Here is an 18,934-nt window from a genome sequence, read left to right as displayed (position 1 = left end):
ATCCCATCACTGATGTTGAAAGTATATTAAGGTTATTGTTGACGAGGCTCAATTATGTTTAAAGTTGAGTTTTGTTGATTGAAACCTTTTAAAGGTGAAAAATTCCACACGTAAGGGGATGTTAGTCGTAGATGGTATTCTTGTGGTCTTGTTTGAAAAAAGGTGTGGATGTAAATAAGTTAATCGGTCAATAGAGTTGAAATACGGTGGGTACGTTAGTTGAAATCGGTGTTCTCAAAACGGAACCACAGCAAAGCCTAAACTAAACTCATTAAACAAATAAACTCCAAGTCCAAACAGGGGCGAAGGTTTGTGGTGCCCGGGGGTGCACTCGCCCACCCCAATATTTCGGTTAGAAGTGTATAGGTTCCGGTTTTTCGTCCGGAAATTTTAAAAATTATATAGGGTCACCTCCCCCCAATTATTTTTTCTAAATATTTATACAATATATAAATTAAAGTAAAGTTTGTTACCACTTTGTATATAAGTGATAGGTAGTTTTGTAAATACATTTTAACTCTTATTTGTTTAACCCTAGGTTACCCACCACACAATAAACTTAATTACACATTTTTATGTCTAAGAACAGGTCCTTTGAATGAATGAAATTTTTTAGTTTTATTTGGAACTATTATTATTTGACTTGACCCGAATCGATAGCCAAACCGACCCGAAACCCTTTGAATGAATGAAATTTTTTAGTTTTATTTGGAACTATTATTATTTGACTTGACCCGAATCGATAGCCAAACCGACCCGAAACATAACGATAGGAAAAAAATTTGGGTCCCATCACTTTACGCCCCCTCGAAACTTTTGGTCAAGCTCCGCCACTGAGTCCAAATCCGAGCTTTTATACGAGTTTCGTTAGATTCACGAGTTTAAACAAACATACACTTGTTATATAAATAAATTATATAGAGAGAACGCTATGTAATTGTGATATGTATAGACATAGACAACAAAATAGAGTTAAATGTCATTAGTCCCTATGGTTTGAGCACTTTTGCCAGTTTAATCCAAAGTTTTGAAACGTCGCCATTTTAGTCCAAATAGTTTTAAACGTTGCCATTTTAGTCCACTGAGTTAACTTCATCCTTTTTTTTGTTAACTAGAAGGGCATTTCGATCATTTTAAATGTAATTTGTTAACTAGAAGGACAGTTCGACTATATAAAATGATCAAATTACCCTTCTAGCTAACATAAAATATAGACGGAGTTAACCCAGTGGACTAAAATGACAATGCTTGAAACTATTTGGACTAAAATGGCAACGTTTCAAACATTCGGACTAAGATGGCATTTAACTCAAAAAATAACTGTATACATAAACATGTGTTTTTATGTAATAAACTAGTGAGAGCATAAGTTAAGCTTATGTCCTGTATAAATCATAGTTCTGAAAATCAGATCAGTCTGACCCATTAGACCTGAATCCGGCACCTCTGGCGGTCCGGTTACACCTATTTGGCAGGTTTTTAAAAAACGGTCCGCTTTTGCTGGTCAGCGGCTTGCCCTGTACTGGCAATCTTAGTCCTCGATCCAGCATTCGCCAGAGCCTCCGATTTACAAAGAAGGGTCCAAAGGGAAATTGGATAGGCAAGTTACAGATGGAGGCTAGGGTTTATGACTTTATGTAACAATACATTACATTGCAAGTTATGGGCTTGTTTTTAGTTGTTGATTTTACTTTTTATCTAACAATCACAGCTCGAGCTTAAGGTAAAACAAAAATGAGATATTATTCATTAGGTATGGCTACTTTCCCGGTTCCTGCTCCTGCTGAAAGAAACTCCTAAAGACAACTCACCCAACTGACCTTTCGCTCGAGTTCTTGAGTCAAACTAGTCAACTTGTTTAAGCATTGCACGGTGTAATGCACCCCTTAGAGAAGCATAACAACGATTCCTTTCAGGGGCACATGGGTAGTCATCATAGACTACAACATGCAACGCGTAAGGGATATAGGGTAATTGAATTGGTGGTGTACGATACAGGCCGATTCACACGAATGCACACAAAGATATACGTTTTGACGATTGAAGTATATGATTAAAAAAAAAAAAAAAAAAAAAAAAAAAAACTAAACCTGGCAACATACTATGCAAAATGTACTCGTTTCAAATCATCAAATTACATATTTTCTCCACAAAAAACAGCATATTTTGAAACATCCACGCATAAAAACATGAAAATAATAGCAATGGCACAATAAAGTTGTGGCTTATGTCAGAAAAACCGACCTTAAGTAAGATCGTCTTCTTCCTCCTCCTTGGCCTTCAGCAGCAGCTTCACTCTCAACAGAAGCGTCGTTTTCCACTCATCCTATGCAGCAAAAGAATGAAGATAATAATAAATAACAAGTTTGGAACAATAAGTTTGAAAAAAAAAATAAGAATAATATATGAATTACCAGCTTAGTCATGCTGTCGAATTCCTTCACAGCATCAGTAAACTTCATCACATCTTCCTCATCTACTGCACCAGCTAAATCCTGTTATTAATTTAAAAAAAAAGTACGCAAACTTAGTATGTCGTGCTCAAAACTAGAATGATAACACATTTGTCCTGCAAAAAAAATCATAATATCAAACATACCCCATCAGTCTTATTTATGACATAAATACCCTTTGCTTATGTAAGATTTAGGTTATGAGGGTTAAGTGAAAAGAGAATAAGAATGGTATGATGGTCATATCATAATTTTAATGAAATGTGTAAATATGAAAATTTGAATTGTTAAATGGGCATATTTGATATTTCATTTTTTGGTTCGCTATGCACGGTATTTAAATATGTAACATACGGCCAGTAATCTGTATTCACGAGTTGCTGAAAACGTCGGATCCAGATCCTGCAAAAAGTAAATGAAAACATTCACTCAGAATAAACATTTTGAATATTAATTTTTAAATCGTTATTTTACCTGATAACGCTCCAAAGCATTTGTGATTGCAACTACATCACCTTTACAGAGTTGACATATTCCAGCATTAAGTAGATGTCCTCTAACTCCATACTTTAGCAAGTTATTATTCAGAGACTGTTTCGCTATTTCTTCATAAATCTCTATAGCCTTTTGATATCTGAATACAAATATTTATAAAACTATCCAATGAATTCAAAATGTAATTAATGCCTGACAAAAAGAATGTAAAAAAGGGGGCAATTAAGCTGCAAATAATACTAAATTTATTAATGAAGTAAGTTACAAAAACGGTCCCTGTGGTTTCTTCAAAATCTTGGATTTAGTCCTTAAAATTTTTTTCGTTGGATTCAGCCCCCGTTGTTGACGTTTTTTCTCAGTTATAATCCAAATGGCTCATGGGGTTTGTTTTCTATGTTAAAGTGATGTCAAATTACCCTTTTACCCTTGGTCATAAAAAACTTACTGTTCCAGTTGAGCTGAAAACTGTGCAATTTTCTGCTTGCATTGATTTGCAGAAGTTGTTACTTCTTCACCTTGAAAAAGATCGGCTGCTTTATCATAGTAAGCTATGGCCTGTTCCAGGTTCTGTTCTTGTTCATATATCTCAGCAATTTCCTGCAAAGATATAATTATAATAATATTGTATTAATCTTTTTAATAATTTTTTTATAATTCATTAATGGATGGTGTACCTTGCAATATCTTGCAGACATGCTAAGCCTACCGATTTCCATGAACATATTTAATGCTTGCTCTAGGCAAGCTATGCACTCTGCACACATTAAACAATACCGATAAAAAAAGGTTTCCACATTTAATATTGAGAAATAAATCTAAAATCATCTAACTTTTGTAAAATGTCACAAATGTCATTCAACTTCCTAAGCATGTTATAATTTTTTTTTTTTTTTTAAATTTACTGAAATAATCAATTCCTTTAGTAACTTTTGAAATTTAGTGACCAAATTAGATATGAAGCAAGAGTATGTTGCAAATTATTGCAATTTGTGCTACACTTTTATATCTGAACTTTGAAAGCTCAGTAACAGTGGATAGATCATACATCAAACGCTCCTTAATTTTGTCAGAAATAAAGTGTTTCAAGTAATTTATACCTTCTATTTTTGGTGTTAAAAATTTTGATATGTGTATTTTCTCCTTCTTAAATTCGTTTTAAAGTTAAATGCCCGGATAATCCCTGTGGTTTGCCATTTTTTCATCTTTGGTCCCTAACTTTCTAAAATTACAGCTATAGTCCCCACCTTTTTCAATTTCGTTCCCGGATAGTCCCTGAAACGGATGGAGGTTAGTTTTTTTTTGTTAAGTGAGTGAGAAATGACAAGATAGCCCATACTAAAAAATATTAATAAAAATAATATTAACTATCTAAGAATAATGGGACCCAATTTTACCCACCCCACTCCACCCCTTTTATCTCTTTCTTGCTTGTGCCTGCAACTCCAGATGCAAGAAGCCATTAACATCTCCTCCACTTCTCAGTTCCCACCCATCACATCCACCACCTCTCCTCTTACCCGAAGTCACCCAATCCCCTTCCAATTTCGCCTCTCTTCTCGCCGAACAAATCGACGACTTTTCCCGCCAAATCCATGACCGGAAGCTAGTGGAAGCAGAAAACCGGACAATGCAGGAGAATCTGAACCGTCTAATCCATGATCAGGTGTTTGCTAGACAGATGTTAAACATGCCAGAGCATGAATGGAAACAAACCAGTGACTGGTTTGAAAAGCCGTATGGTTTGGTGCCGGAGTCGAGTGAGGAGGTGTTTAGGGTTTATTGTAAGGGTTTGGTGACGGAGGAGACGGTTGCGAGTGAGAATATGTTGTTTGGTGGGATTGGTGTGGCGATTTGTGATTGTTGTGTGTTTCAGTTAGGGAAAGCGGTGGTGGTTGATGGTGATGTGGTGGAGGTCCAAGCGTTGATTGAGGCGTTAACTGTTGCTGGTGATCTTGGGTTAAAGTTGCAGAGATTGAGGACATAGTTGTCGATAGCGAATAGCGACAAATAGCGACAAGGCATGGCTAGGCTACGTAGCGAATAGCGACAAATAGCGACGGCTATTTTATAAATAGCGATTACACTAGCAAAATATTTTTGAAAATTTTTATATGTATATTACATCAAAATACCCTTGTACATATGTTATTTTACATGTATATTTAACAAAAACTAATAGTTAGTAGCAAAGGACTTATATGTTGGGTGTGTGAATGAAAGTCTCAAAAGGTGGTAAATACTTTGTCCCACATTGGTGTGTTAACAAAGTTAGTGGTTGTTTATAAGGTAAAGTCTTTACTACTCCATTGTAGCTTTATGACATGTTTTACCACAAGTCCTACCCGCGCGCAGGGGGGGTGCAAAAAATGAGTTTCTGAATTGAAATTTAATTGAACTCGTGCACGTCCTGCGGACACGAATGCAGCTCCGAACTCCGAAAACCCCAGGCCCGCGTGGGCCAGTTTTTGCAGCAACCTTACCTTTATTTAAAAAAAAAAAAAAAAGAAATCGCTAAAGTCGCTAGTCATCGCCATGAACAGCTTAGCGACACTTGGTCGATTCGCCATAAGGCGCGCTATAGCGACCGCCTATGGTCGCAATTAACAACTATGTCTGAGTATAGGTGCAGGCACAAACAAAAAAAGAGAGAAAAAGGGTGGGTAAAAGTGGGTCCCTCTATTATTAGATAATTAATATTATTTTTATTAGTAAGGGCAATCTTGTCATTTCACACCCACTTAAACACAAAAAACTAACCTCCATCCGCTTTAGGGACTATCCGGGAACGAAATTGTAAAAGTTAGGGACTAAAGGTGAAAAAAAGGACAAACCACAGGGACTATCCGGGCATTTAACTCTTCGTTTTAAGAATTCAACCGATCAATCATAGTAGTTGTTAATGGCGAATAGCGACAAATAGCGATAAGGTACCTATATGCTACATAGCGAATAGCGATAAATAGCGTCCGGCTATTTTATAAATAGCAATACACTAGAAATTTTTTAAACAAATTTATTTGTATATTATATCAAAATACCCTGGTATATATGCTATTTTACATGTATATTTAACAAAAACCTAAACTCCAGCTATTTTATAGCTGTATTTAATTGTTATTTATTATAAAAAACAAAAAAAAAATAAGTGTTGCTATTCTCGCTATCCATTGCTACAACCCTAATAGCGACACTAGACCTATACGCTACGTAGCGCGCTATAGCGATCGCTACAATCGCTATTGACAACTATGCGATCAACACACTAATGAGTCAATTCATTTCTATAAGGTATTACCTACATAAAAATATAACCTTATGAATATATGAACAGTGATTTGAAAAACTTGTTAAGATAAATGAATTTCATGATTATATCACTTTGAGTGAGTGTTTCCTCTAGTTGAAGACAAAATGAGTATTAAATGACCGCTTTTCATATTAGGAAGGATCATAATTGTTATTTAACACGTTTAACCATGTGTCGTTTATATGTATTAAGTTCTACATATAATGATCCGTATGTTCTACGTATAACGATCCATATGTTATCTGATTATATGAATTAGTTCTCCTATGTTAGAGCAAAAGATACAAGTACTTGCAGACCGCACTTAAATTAGATTCTATATTAAACGTCTCTTGTGTGTGTGACGGTGAAACAAAAGTTGAATAAAATGCTAACCTTTGGTGTTTGTTTTCTTGTATGCATGACCCGCATCAGCATAAGCATTAGCAGACTCATGTTTACTATCCATCTGTAAATATGAAAAATTACAACAGTTAAATCAACAAAGACAATAAACAGGTGGGAAAACAAACCATGCAAAGCAACATCAAATACTTACCTTCAAATGACATTGGGCCAACTTGACATATACAGCTCCAGCTTGGTCCCCTGAGATATTTTATCACGTTAGCAGAAAGAAATAAACAATATTCACAAAAAAAAAAAAACAAAAACAAAAACAAAAAAAAAAAAAATTGGCATATGATTTAATCGTTAATACTTACAAGATTTGGCAAGTTTGTAGCAATTAGCGGCTTTTTCAAATAAATCGCCAGCATCTTCATATTTGGATCCAAACAGGCCCCACCCACTCAGCTTCTTCTCGGCTTTCTTCTCGAACTCTAGGCCTTTTGCTATTTGATCAGACATTCTGCACAAGTGTTTTCTTTCCTCGGCTGTTTCTCCAACTCTAAGAGTTTGCAAAGAAATAAACATAAGAAAATATTACAAGTAAAGAGAATATTTCATTTTGTAGTGTAGTGTATGCCATTAGTTAAATGTTAGAAGTCCAAAAGCCAAAAGCCATATAATAAAATGATGCCTATACGTGAAGATATAAGAAACAGTAAATCAATGAATCTTCTACCATTTGAGTTTATGCTGAAATAAGATAGCGTTTTCAAACTCAAAGAGAGATAATGATATTAAGCATCAGACTTTTACAAGCATACTTAAATACAAAATGAGAGATAAAATTTTATGTAATTGAACTACTTATGTCACCAAATAACGTTTTGCGTACACCCAATATGAATCTTCAAAGATTTTGAGAAAGGTCGTGTATAGAAATTGAGCAGCTAAATAAAAAATCCAACCTCCTAGTAATACAAACGTCACCTATAAGCATGGTACACCCGATTTTGCTTCTAGCAAATGAACATTTATAGGCTATGTCAACTCATTGACTACTATGTTATGACCATGTCCCCACATAGGTTGTGCTGTGTCAGTCAACTCATTGATTGGTTAACTGCCTCTATATAAAGTAAACTTTAAACCCTTGTTTTGGGCTTTTTGAAAAAAGATAATCAACATTTATATCATTGACAGTGAAACATTAGTCTTCACTGGTCACTGCTATATAAGTATAAGCGATGATATATCCTCCTATTAGTCCTTCTGAATGTCCTGTTAAAGGACACTGAGTAGAAATCTATGCACTACATGACTCACCTGCAAAAACCTGAAAATCATACGATACTACCAAGTATACATTAAAATTATTTTTATGAGAATTGGCAGGAGAATATAGTGTTATTATATAGAACAATTCTTGTTCCCTCTATTTTGATTTCTTGTTCTACATCAATAAGTATGATGTTTATCAATCATAGTTGTCAACAGCGCAAGACTCACTCAAGACGCTAGGGTGAGCCTTGGGCCTAGGGCAAGTCACGTAATTAGCGAGGGGTGAGGCCCAAGATAACTTAATAAGCAAGATGCATAGCATAAACATACCACTTTTTGGGGTTTTCGACATGTTTTAGGGCTAGTTTAGGCTGATTCCAGGGCATTTTCGGATGTTCCAAACCAATTTGCCCGAAATTTGAATATTTCTACCAGAATCTCGCCAGATAGGATCGAAATCTGGCCAGAATCCCGCCCTAAGGCGCGCACAAAGGGCTTTTGACAACATAGTTATCAATATTTAAGACTTTTCTAATTCCCAAACACAGCTTGTGAGGCAAATTTTGACATTCTTAATACATCATTCTTCACATTACTTGTAATTACTCATAGTTCATTATACAAGTCAGAACAAACACATACCGTTCATACTTCATAGATCACAAATCCACAAACTATACAAAAACTTATCCTCGATCTAGAACAGAACAATCTCCTAAACTTACTACTGAATACTGTCCGTATCAGATTCAGTAATTCAACCTATTTCAAACTTTGATTACTAATTAGGTCTTTGTCTACACAAATCAAGTTCAATTCATAAACTGTAAGGTATCATTTGCAACAACATACAAGTACTTGTAACTAAACCCTAACAAAGGAGTATTATTGAAATTCGATAGACAGATCGGAAACAAATGGCGGAAATTAGGTTGTTTGAAGATAAACACTTACTTTGTAATTGCAATTGCAGCGATGATCGGTCGGGTTTACTTGAGATTTGTTTGGGATCGATCGGATTTTGATGAATGTTGTTAAAAGGCTGCTGTATGCTTTTAATAGTTCTCCACCTTTGAAATATCTTTTGGGAAGAAGAAGAAGTTCTATTCTAGATTACTTGATTCGGTCACGATTTTCTTTAGTTTTGGTCACAATTTTTTTTTTTTTTTTTTTTTTTTTTTTGAGTAAACTTCCGTTTTCCTTCATGTGGTTTGGTCACTTTAACAGTTTTGTTTCAAAACTTTCAAAATAGCCATTTTACTCCATGATCTATGAAGACCTTCATGATTTTGCTCCCCGCCCCTAAACGTCATCCATTTTAACTGTTAAACCCTGTCATGTGCAAAACACCTAAGGGCAGTTATGTCTTTTCCCAACCCTGATTAATGAATTACATTTAAAACCCTAACAACCCATTATCTGCTTCCCCATTCCATCTTCTTCTTCATCGCCTTCAAAACCTTAACTTCCATGGCATCTTCTATTGTCGTCTTCATGCCCTGCAATCTGAATTCTGAAAACCAGCATCTTCAAAAATAGTACAAGTCATCAATGCACAGGTCTATGAAACAAAAAATATCCGGTTCAATTTAAGTAGAAACTAAAACCATATTCTTAATCCAAACCACAATCAGTTCCAGTTCCAATCACTATATACAATTAAGTTTTCAATTCCAATTCAAATTGAAACCAAAACATAATTCATCAACAAAAAACATCAGCAATTACTTTAACACTAACTAACAATGAAGCCCTAACACAGATCCACTTTTCACCTCAATCACCACACCACAATTCACTCCACTCTCAACTCTATGAGTAAATATCTTCAAAACCCTAACCCTACCTACCAGCTTCATCCCCGTCTCAATCTCCATCGTCTCTCTACTCATCCCAAATTCCGGTCCACCACCATTCCCCACCGTCTCCGTCACCGTGACCAGCGGCGGTCTCGCCGAAATCGGAAACGACTAGACGTCAAACTTCGTCGCCATGTGTTGCGTATGGCCGCCGTCGATTTTTCCGGCGGTGAGTTAGAGTAGGCGAGCTGGAGAGAGCTGTCGTAGTGAGTGAAGGCGTCGCGGTTAGGGTTTCGAAATTCAAGGGCATGAAGACGACGATAGAAGGTGTCATGGAAGTTAGGGTTTTGAAGGCGATGAAGAAGAAGATGGAATGGGGAAGCAGATAATGGGTTGTTAGGGTTTTAAATGTAATTCATGAATCAGGTTTGGGAAAAGACATAACTGCCCTCAGGTGTTTTGCACGTGACAGGGTTTAACAGTTAAAATGGATGGCGTTTAGGGGCGGGGAGCAAAATCATGAAGGCTTTCATAGATCAGGGAGTAAAATGGCTATTTTGAAAGGTTTGGGGCAAAACCGTTAAAGTAACCAAACCACAGGGAGCAAAACGGAAGTTTACTCTTTTTTTTGGAACGGCAAAGAATCGTAAATCCATCGTGTTCGGTTATGTCCAAGGTCGACTCCTCAATCGTCATGAGATTGTACCCTTTTTATGCGCGACAACTGGATGGAATTCGTAAACCCTCGCCCTCCATCAGGCTCGAACCTGAGATTAAAGCCATGATTCATCTCTTCACCCAGATGTCCGTTGAAAATAGCCCGAGCGGAAATCGAAGTTGTAAGTTACTGAACCAACTTCTCAGCACACATATTTGTTTATTTAGGTTAATATAATTGTTTGGATGATCTCGCGGTAACATGGTATTACGGTTTTTTGTTGTAACTTTTTAGGAAGTGCAATTAGAGTTTTCCTTTCACTAACGGATATAATGTAATGTTTGTTCCGCAATTATTTTATTATTTGTTTCCGTGTTTTTCGTATTCAACCATTGTAATTCGAGACTTGTGATTATAATGGAATTCATTTTATTTTTATTTTTCTATTTTTCTTATTCAATAATTGTTCAATCAAACATGAGTGTTATTCATATAATCATCAAGACAGGTTTAAATCATTCAGAAACCGACTTATGTTGTGTAAATTCGATATTCAAGACTCAATCAATCAACTATTGTGTCATACTATGTTTTTATAAATTATGTTGGAAACTCAAACTTATACAAATAATAAAATAGAAATGCATAAAACAAACAAACCCATGACACTAGGGCCCAAAAACAAAAACAAAATATTTCAGTGGGCCAATTTTCAACTTTCCATATTTTTTTCACCACCTTAACCCCTAATCTCTTCCCTATAGATACCCACTTCATCCATCACTATTCCTTTGCCATTTCTCAAAGATTTTTTCCCTCTTGAAAGTGAGTTTCATCTCCTTTCACCTTCTTCTCTTCTTCTTATTTTTCTTTCATACTTCCCCATCTTGGAGAAATCCTTATTGAATGTCACCAAATGTTTGCCATGGTAAACAAAGATGGTGCGTCACCAAAATAAGGACCAATCTTGGTTTTCTTTTATATGTTTTTTAACCTTTAATTATGTCATTTCCATCTTACATTACTAACTATGATCAATTATATAATATCTAACTTAATATTGTCTTAACTCTTTATTATATGTCTAGCATTACTAACCATGCTAACTTCTTTAACCATGCTAATAATCACTAACATTTTATTCATGCTACTAATCACTAACCCCTTTAATTTTGTTTCTAACTCATTTATTCTTGCAATTAATTATTATTATTATTATTATTATTATTATTATTATTATTATTATTATTATTATTATTATTATTATTACTACCAAAATCATTATAGACTAAGATATATATAAATATAAGTATTAAACTTAGCCATGACACCAACCAATTTAAGGTGGAAAGTTGTGTGCAAAGGTAAACATTTATTTTAGACTAAATTTCTCATACTTTGACTTCTAGTGGGTGAAATACTACCCACGAAATACACATAGATTAATAGCGCCCAAAGTGAGTGTTTAGTCAATATAATATTTTTATGTATTTTCATATATTATTATTATTATTTGTAACGCCCTAAAACGCATTAACCTAAGATTCGCAGCGGACACTACATAACTAGAAATTTTCCTTCATGACATTCTTTCTTTCATTTAAATACATTAATCTCTTTTATAATTTAATGCAAAACTAACATACATGACTCAATTAAGTGACTACGTATACACCCACATACAATCCGTGTCTTGACTCGATCTTCAACCGCGTACGCTTCTAGATGAAACATCCAACATGTATAGCCTGCAGTCACCACATTCAAACACATTATTAGCAACCGGTGACATAATACAAAAATCTTAGCACAAGCATAATAGCGCGTCAACGTTTCATGCTTTTTCTTATACTAGCCCCTTCATCCATCCACTCGATTACTCGCATCAGATTGTGGAGTCAACCTTCACATCCTTTGTTACCATGCCTATACTACACATTAATTCTCAAGAGAAAAGCGATTAGTACATTAGCTTCCATTTACATGATCATGTCCTCAAATATACATAACTCATCTTATTCATTCAAGCATAATTTCATTATGTAAGTTCCCTTTCTTACCCAACCAGATCGAATCCTTTTCTTAACCACTTCTAACCCATTCCATTAAAAACTTAACTTACTACTTGCATCAAACCATATCTTCTTACATTGCATTCAACAATAATCACATATCATAAATACATTAACAACTAAAGAGTAAGTTCGGAGTGCACTTACCTTGCGCGTCCGTATTCTCGTTCGCTTACTTGATTGAGTCCTCTTAGCCCGTTAGCCTTCAAAGCTCCCATCCATCTTGACATGATTCCTATACACTCATGTCATTACATTCACATTCTTATTAGCATATATGCTTATACATGTGAACAACCATATCAAATTCACATCTAATATACGACCTACATAAAGCATACTTAACATCATTAATCCACTCAAACAGGCATAAAACATACTCGACATCATCCCTACATAATACTCACATGAACTATATCCATTTACCCACTACTTGCATACAATTTCACTTATTATTGTCTTTTAGACATTTCATCAAACACCTGGTGCGCGTATCATTTTCTAAGCATAATGTACAAGTGCTTTAAGCATGTTCTTCCTTATTTCATCTTATGAACCCTTACATTCAAGCAAAATCTCATAATCACAAATTCCACATCAAGTTTATCTATCTAAGCCTATCATACTACACCCTATATATCACAAAATCACACTATAACATCTTCAAGTTCATCATGATCATCATCTTCACACTCATGCAATGGGTTTTATTCTAAATCACCCAATTACTTGAATTTACTCATAACATAAGTTCTACTTGATGTTTCTAACACCTCTACATGCTTAATTTCATACAAATTCATGGATTGATCATAACCCACTTCGAACAAGATCATCAAATCTAAATTTTAAGACATACCTTATGATCCCCTTGCGAAGGTGATCGTTAATTCATGTTCAGTTGTGAATTTGGACCTCATTCCACCCTTCAATTTGATGATTTATCAAGAACAAGGGTTTGAACCCTTGTTCTTCTTCTTCCTGCTCGTTCCACGCACACACCAAGTGTGTGTGTGTGTTTTCCTTTTATTTAATAGATTATGTTTCCCTTTTTAACGGTTTTGGTCCCTTAAACTTCGTTTCAATTAATAATGAGACTTACACTCGTTATCTTGTTACTTATATACATGTCACCACTTGGTTGAATATTTCTAGTAAACTTTTATTTACAGTTCCGTTTTTACCCTAAACGGTATTTTACCCGGTTCCTTTATATTAACCGAGTTTAAATTATCAAACCCATTTTGGGGTGTTACATTATTATTATTTATTTCTTATTCAAATCTCATTTACATCTTAACTTCTAAATCTTTCTACTTACACACGTTGTTCATCCTTGTTAGGATAAACTGGTGATTCAACCTCTCAAACGATCATCTCATGTTTGTGGAAACCACTTACAAATAGTGAGTATAATCGAACCCTTTTCTCTTTAAACACACTATGGGTTACAATATATGAAATTATAAAAACTCACATACACACAATCAATCACATTATTCAAACACTCAATCTATGAATACATGCTATTTGTCATATATACATGCTAGAAGTCAATCTTGTGTACTCAATCACCTACCTTAACAATTATAGCACTATAGGAGTAGCACACCGCCCTTATGTGGTATTGTTAAGTATTGAATCTTGTACGGCATGTTCCCTTATGTGGAAAGGATATGCTAGTGGACACTTGGTTTAATTGATACTTTACACATGCTAGTAGTATATAAATTGCCATGTTAGATTGAGACATTTTATTCTATGTTATGTAGACCAAACTTGTATGCTCACCAACTATTTTGTTGACCTTTATTATTCATATATTGGAGGGAATTGATGATAATGTTCAAAAAAAATCTACTAGGTGGATTTAGAAACACAAGAATAAATTAGTTTTCTTTTGTTTGAAAATTTGAATTGATGTAATTTCTTTTCTTTTGACAGTGTATGAATTTGAGTTTATGAAATAGAAAGGGTTTATTTAAATATTGTCATTTTCAATTGTTACGATGCTTTGAGCAATCATCCATTCGCTCATGCCCCGATGATTCCGCCATCGGTTGTGGTGTGATAGATTGGTATCAGAACCATAACTATAGTGAACTAGGAAAATTTGCCATGATTGACCTAGTTTATAGTTAAGAACCTTATTTGACCATTCTTGATTATGATAAATTGCCAATTTTCTTTCTAAATTGCTTCTATCTCTTCTTTTGTCTCAAGTTACGTACCTTTCCTAACGTACTTTACACAATGACACGACTACATGCAGACACTCTTATTCCACAATTGAAACGACTCACCAAAATAGGGGTGATTCCCATATTTGGTGACGACTTTCAATCAGCCTTACATGTTATTTTCACGAAATTCTACCATCAAGTTAGGAGTGATTTCCTTACCTTGATGGAAATTTCCCATTCTCACTCTAGTTGACCTTGCCAACGATTCGAAATTCTCTTCTCATTGGTAAGAACTAACCACACTTAGGAACGACATCGTCAAGCTAGGAGTGAAATCCACATCTTGATGATTAGTTCCATTCCTCTATTTTCAATCTCACCAAAGTCTTAAATTTTCAATTGACTAGGGATGCATAGTAATTGGAAGGGTGAATATCTTTAACTGAATTTTCGATGAGAGTATCCTACCTATTAGGCCAAAGCGTATTCCCGAACTCAAGAGAACTTTTGAATACTTCGGCTTAGTCATAGTTTTGTTCCGAGTTAATATTCTCATTCATTATGTGAAACTATTTGAAATCACACGCGCCTACATGCAATATTTGAATCACTACATGCTTATGTGAAAGATGCAAACATATGTTATACATACCATTATGTCACAAATTGAATAAATATTAATAAAACCCATTTGATCAAAGTCTCATCACCCTCCAGTCGTCACTCCAACTCACGAAGAGGTTCCAACCAAAGAAATAACAAGAAAATGTTCAGCCTTCATGGCCAGGAAAATGGCCAAGGTCATACCTGACATTGTCAGCCAAATCCAAGCCAGCTCTAGCCCAAATGTTTCGATTGATTCCCAAGTCACTACTCCTAATCCTATCACCTTTAACTATAAGCACTTTGCTGCTTGTCACCCTAAGCCATTCACCTGTAATGACGATGCCACTAAGATGCTAGAGTGGTTCGATAGCATCGAAGTGACTTTCATTAGCAGTGAGTGTCCTGACCACCTCAAGACACGAAGCGCTACGGGAGTCTTCGAGGCAAGAGCCCTCGATTGGACGGAGGTGAAGCAGCTTATGCTTGCTGAATTCTGCCCTCCTCATGAACAACAAAAACTTGAAGATGAATTATGGCACCTCAAGCAAAAGGGTAACAATAACCTTGCCTACACCACCCGCTTCAAACAATTGAGCATTATTGTCCCCTACTAGGTTAGTACACCCGAGCGAGCGATCGCGAAATACCTTAAGTGTCTTCCCCCTGCGATTCGCGACGCCATTCAAATCGCTAGACCCGAAACCATAGAACTTGTCTATCGCATAGCCGCGGATCCTGTAACACCTCTCTCGTGTAAAACAACAAACCGTGGTGGAAACATCAGGGAGTCACGTTGCAGAAATTGTTTCACAACACATGGTATTTAAAGTTTTGTTTTATTTCACTAATAGATTACATTGTCTTTGGATAACATAAACAAAATACAAACAAATTGTCTTTCAAGTTTTAAAGTCACTAAAGCCCGCGTCCATCCTAAGTGAAGCATGCTATCAAATCATCAAACACTGGCTCCTAAAACATATGTGAAATGACAGTCAACATAATAAGCTGGCGAGTGCATATGTTTTGTGTGTGTCAAATTCATGGCTTTGTATTTGTTATTGCAATACCTCGTCCGACTACGAGAGTTGATAAATGAAAATCTTTTATCAAAAAGTGTTTGATATTGCAATATATTTTACCAACTAAAACAAATTGGTTTAAGTTTATGAAAACCTTGTAGCCATGAATCTTGACCAAAGCATTTCTTTTTGTAAAACCGAGTAATAAATTGATTTAAAAGAAAACATTGTATGGTTTGTATCTTTAAGTGAAAATCGTTCATGTAATCGTTCAAAACCATTTGTCCTCGTTGAAGTAATTTGGATAACGCTATGATATGTAATACAATAAAAGCACTTATATATTGGAGGTACCAGCGACGTTTCCACCATCCTTTTATCATATTACACTCGTCCTGTTATCTAAATTACTTACCATAAACCAATTGTCTTTCAAGTTTTAAAGTCACTAAAGCCCGCGTCCATCCTAAGTGAAGCATGCTATCAAATCATCAAACACTGGCTCCTAAAACATATGTGAAATGACAGTCAACATAATAAGCTGGTGAGTGCATATGTTTTGTGTGTGTCAAATTCATGGCTTTGTATTTGTTATTGCAATACCTCGTCCGACTACGAGAGTCGATAAATGAAAATCTTTTATCAAAAAGTGTTTGATATTGCAATATAATTTACCAACTAAAACAAATTGGTTTAAGTTTATGAAAACCTTGTAGCCATGAATCTTGACCAAAGCATTTCTTTTTGTAAAACCGAGTAATAAATTGATTTAAAAGAAAACATTTTATGGTTTGTATCTTTAAGTGAAAATCGTTCGTGTCATCGTTCAAAACCATTTGTCCTTGTTGAAGTAATTTGGATAACGCTATGATATGTAATACAATAAAAGCACTTATATATTGGAGGTACCAGCGACGTTTCCACCATCCTTTTATCATATTACACTCGTCCTGTTATCTAAATTACTTACCATAAACCAATCGTCCAATCGTCCGTGTTATAAAGCAATCGTCCGTGTTATAAATCAATGGTCCGTATTATAAATCAATCGTCCGTGTTATAAACCAATCGTCCTTGTTGTGTATAAACAAATCGTCTGTGTTTTAATTGTGAAAATTGTGGTCGTTCTTTGATGAATACATTCAAACCTGTGTTGACTAGACCACCAAAGGGTCTCTTTAACTAGACCACCGAAGGGTCTCTTTAAATTGATTAACAAACCACCAAAGAGTTTATTAATCATAAAAAGTTTCTGTCATTTCCCGAACTTCCCCACAAACCCTGAAAAATCTGGTAACGGGATTGTCATGCCTATGGTACCATAACATACAACTGGTCGGCTCGGCCAAAGTTAATGAATGTCATTCGTGTTATGGATAACGCACCAACAAGTTGTTCACATTGTTGAAATCGTATTGTTTTGTATAAACCATAGATTTTGTTTTGAAAACTTGGAAAATAGTTTGGCACATATGGATCACCCCAAAACATTTGAAAACAAAAAAGAGGGGAACTATCTACTCACTTGGGATTGCGTATGTGTCCAAGTTCAATGGAATAAACAAAACTCAAGTGTGTCCTAATGTGTCGGATAACTATGTTAGTGTATCGTGACTTTAATCGGAGGATTCGGATAGAATGAAGTCTTACAAACCAAATGAGTGTTGGGACTCGTATGATATGGTTTAATAAGCTTAACATTCTGATTTGAAGAGATCCTAAGTGCTTTTGACCCGTTATGACTCGTTAAAGTGGTTTACGCCACTTTAACGGGTTATAAGCGTAGCTACAAGATCGGATGGTTAAATATGTCCTGTGATGAGTCTTATATTCCAAAACAAGTTTGATTATGTTATAACATTAGCTTAGATGTCAAAACTTTGGTCTTATATGATTAAAACCAATTTATGCGCAAAAAGGGTGTTTTGGTCAATTTAAAATACATAAACATCGACCCATCATATGACTAATCAAACCACATAACCATAAGGTATAATCTCAGAGGGTTATTCCCTATATAACTATGGTCATAAAAATGCGCGTGGTCGAACCATAAGATTGACTAAACGGGTCAGATGCGAAAGTCAAAGCGGTGGTCAAACCGCTCGACTTACGACTCAAATAAAAGCACTAAACTAGAAATGGCGAGTTAGACATATTGGAACATGTCTAATTAGGTTATGAAACTGATTTGGTGTCAAAACTTTAAGTTTTAAAACACAAATGAAAACTCAGATCCTAACAACAAAAAGAAATGTTGTTTTCTTTAAGGGAATGAAAAATGAAAATTTGTAGTACTAGGAACTATATAATAAAGTTTTGTTCTCATGAATATGTGAACTAGAAATATAAATTTCTCATTCTTTTCTTTTTAAATATTAATGGAGTAGCGGATATGTATATGGCAAGTGAGAGGAATTGTGAGGCAACATAAGGGTGGTTGGGGTGGGCACGTGATAGGTGCAAGTGATGAGTGCTGGAACACCACTACAAGCCTTTGATCATGCATGATGGAGCTTGAAAGACGTGATGTGTATCACGTGCATAAAAGAAGCATGTGTGTGTCGGTTTGACTTTAGTGTTGAGGTGTTAAGTTGTGATTGGGTGTGATAAGTGTGAGTGATGAGTGATGACCATTGCAAGTGTGATTGAGTTTGATGGAGTGAGTTGTCAAATTGTGATTGGGTGTGGTGAGTGATATGGTGTGATGAGTGATGACCACCCCTTCCAA

General features: G+C 35.4%; 1 protein-coding gene and 1 long non-coding RNA gene across 2 annotated transcripts; both read right to left on the bottom strand.

Moving 5' to 3' along the window:
• Window positions 1-2,075: 2,075 nt before the first annotated feature.
• On the bottom strand, window positions 2,076-8,975 carry LOC110885179 (alpha-soluble NSF attachment protein). Its single transcript, XM_022132863.2, has 10 exons — window positions 8,818-8,975; window positions 6,960-7,144; window positions 6,794-6,843; window positions 6,631-6,703; window positions 3,623-3,702; window positions 3,394-3,545; window positions 2,928-3,087; window positions 2,808-2,855; window positions 2,415-2,495; window positions 2,076-2,326 (listed from the first exon to the last, which is right to left on the bottom strand). The coding sequence occupies exons 2-10, from the start codon at window positions 7,102-7,104 to the stop codon at window positions 2,246-2,248; spliced, it is 870 nt and encodes a 289-aa protein (XP_021988555.1). The 5' UTR covers window positions 7,105-7,144; window positions 8,818-8,975; the 3' UTR covers window positions 2,076-2,245.
• A 2,939-nt stretch (window positions 8,976-11,914) lies between these two features.
• On the bottom strand, window positions 11,915-13,378 carry LOC110881892. Its single transcript, XR_002559926.2, has 3 exons — window positions 13,252-13,378; window positions 12,540-12,627; window positions 11,915-12,068 (listed from the first exon to the last, which is right to left on the bottom strand). It is a non-coding gene; the product is annotated as an uncharacterized LOC110881892 (long non-coding RNA).
• Between the last annotated feature and the right edge of the window lie 5,556 nt (window positions 13,379-18,934).

This window comes from Helianthus annuus, chromosome 10 (genome assembly GCF_002127325.2).
Source record: "Helianthus annuus cultivar XRQ/B chromosome 10, HanXRQr2.0-SUNRISE, whole genome shotgun sequence".
Classification (NCBI taxonomy): Eukaryota; Viridiplantae; Streptophyta; class Magnoliopsida; order Asterales; family Asteraceae; genus Helianthus; species Helianthus annuus.
The sequence above is the reverse complement of the archived record's forward strand: the minus strand, read 5'-3'. Positions and strand labels throughout refer to the sequence as shown.

Excerpts from the sequence above, each read along its gene's own strand:
- LOC110885179 (XM_022132863.2), bottom strand. The coding sequence starts at position 7,104 with ATGTCTGATCAAATAGCAAAAGGCCTAGAGTTCGAGAAGAAAGCCGAG. Across the intron at positions 6,844-6,959 it reads CTACAAACTTGCCAAATCTT|GGGACCAAGCTGGAGCTGTA; the intron begins GTAAGTATTAAC and ends AAAATATCTCAG. Across the intron at positions 3,088-3,393 it reads TTTTCAGCTCAACTGGAACA|ATATCAAAAGGCTATAGAGA; the intron begins GTAAGTTTTTTA and ends ATTTGTATTCAG.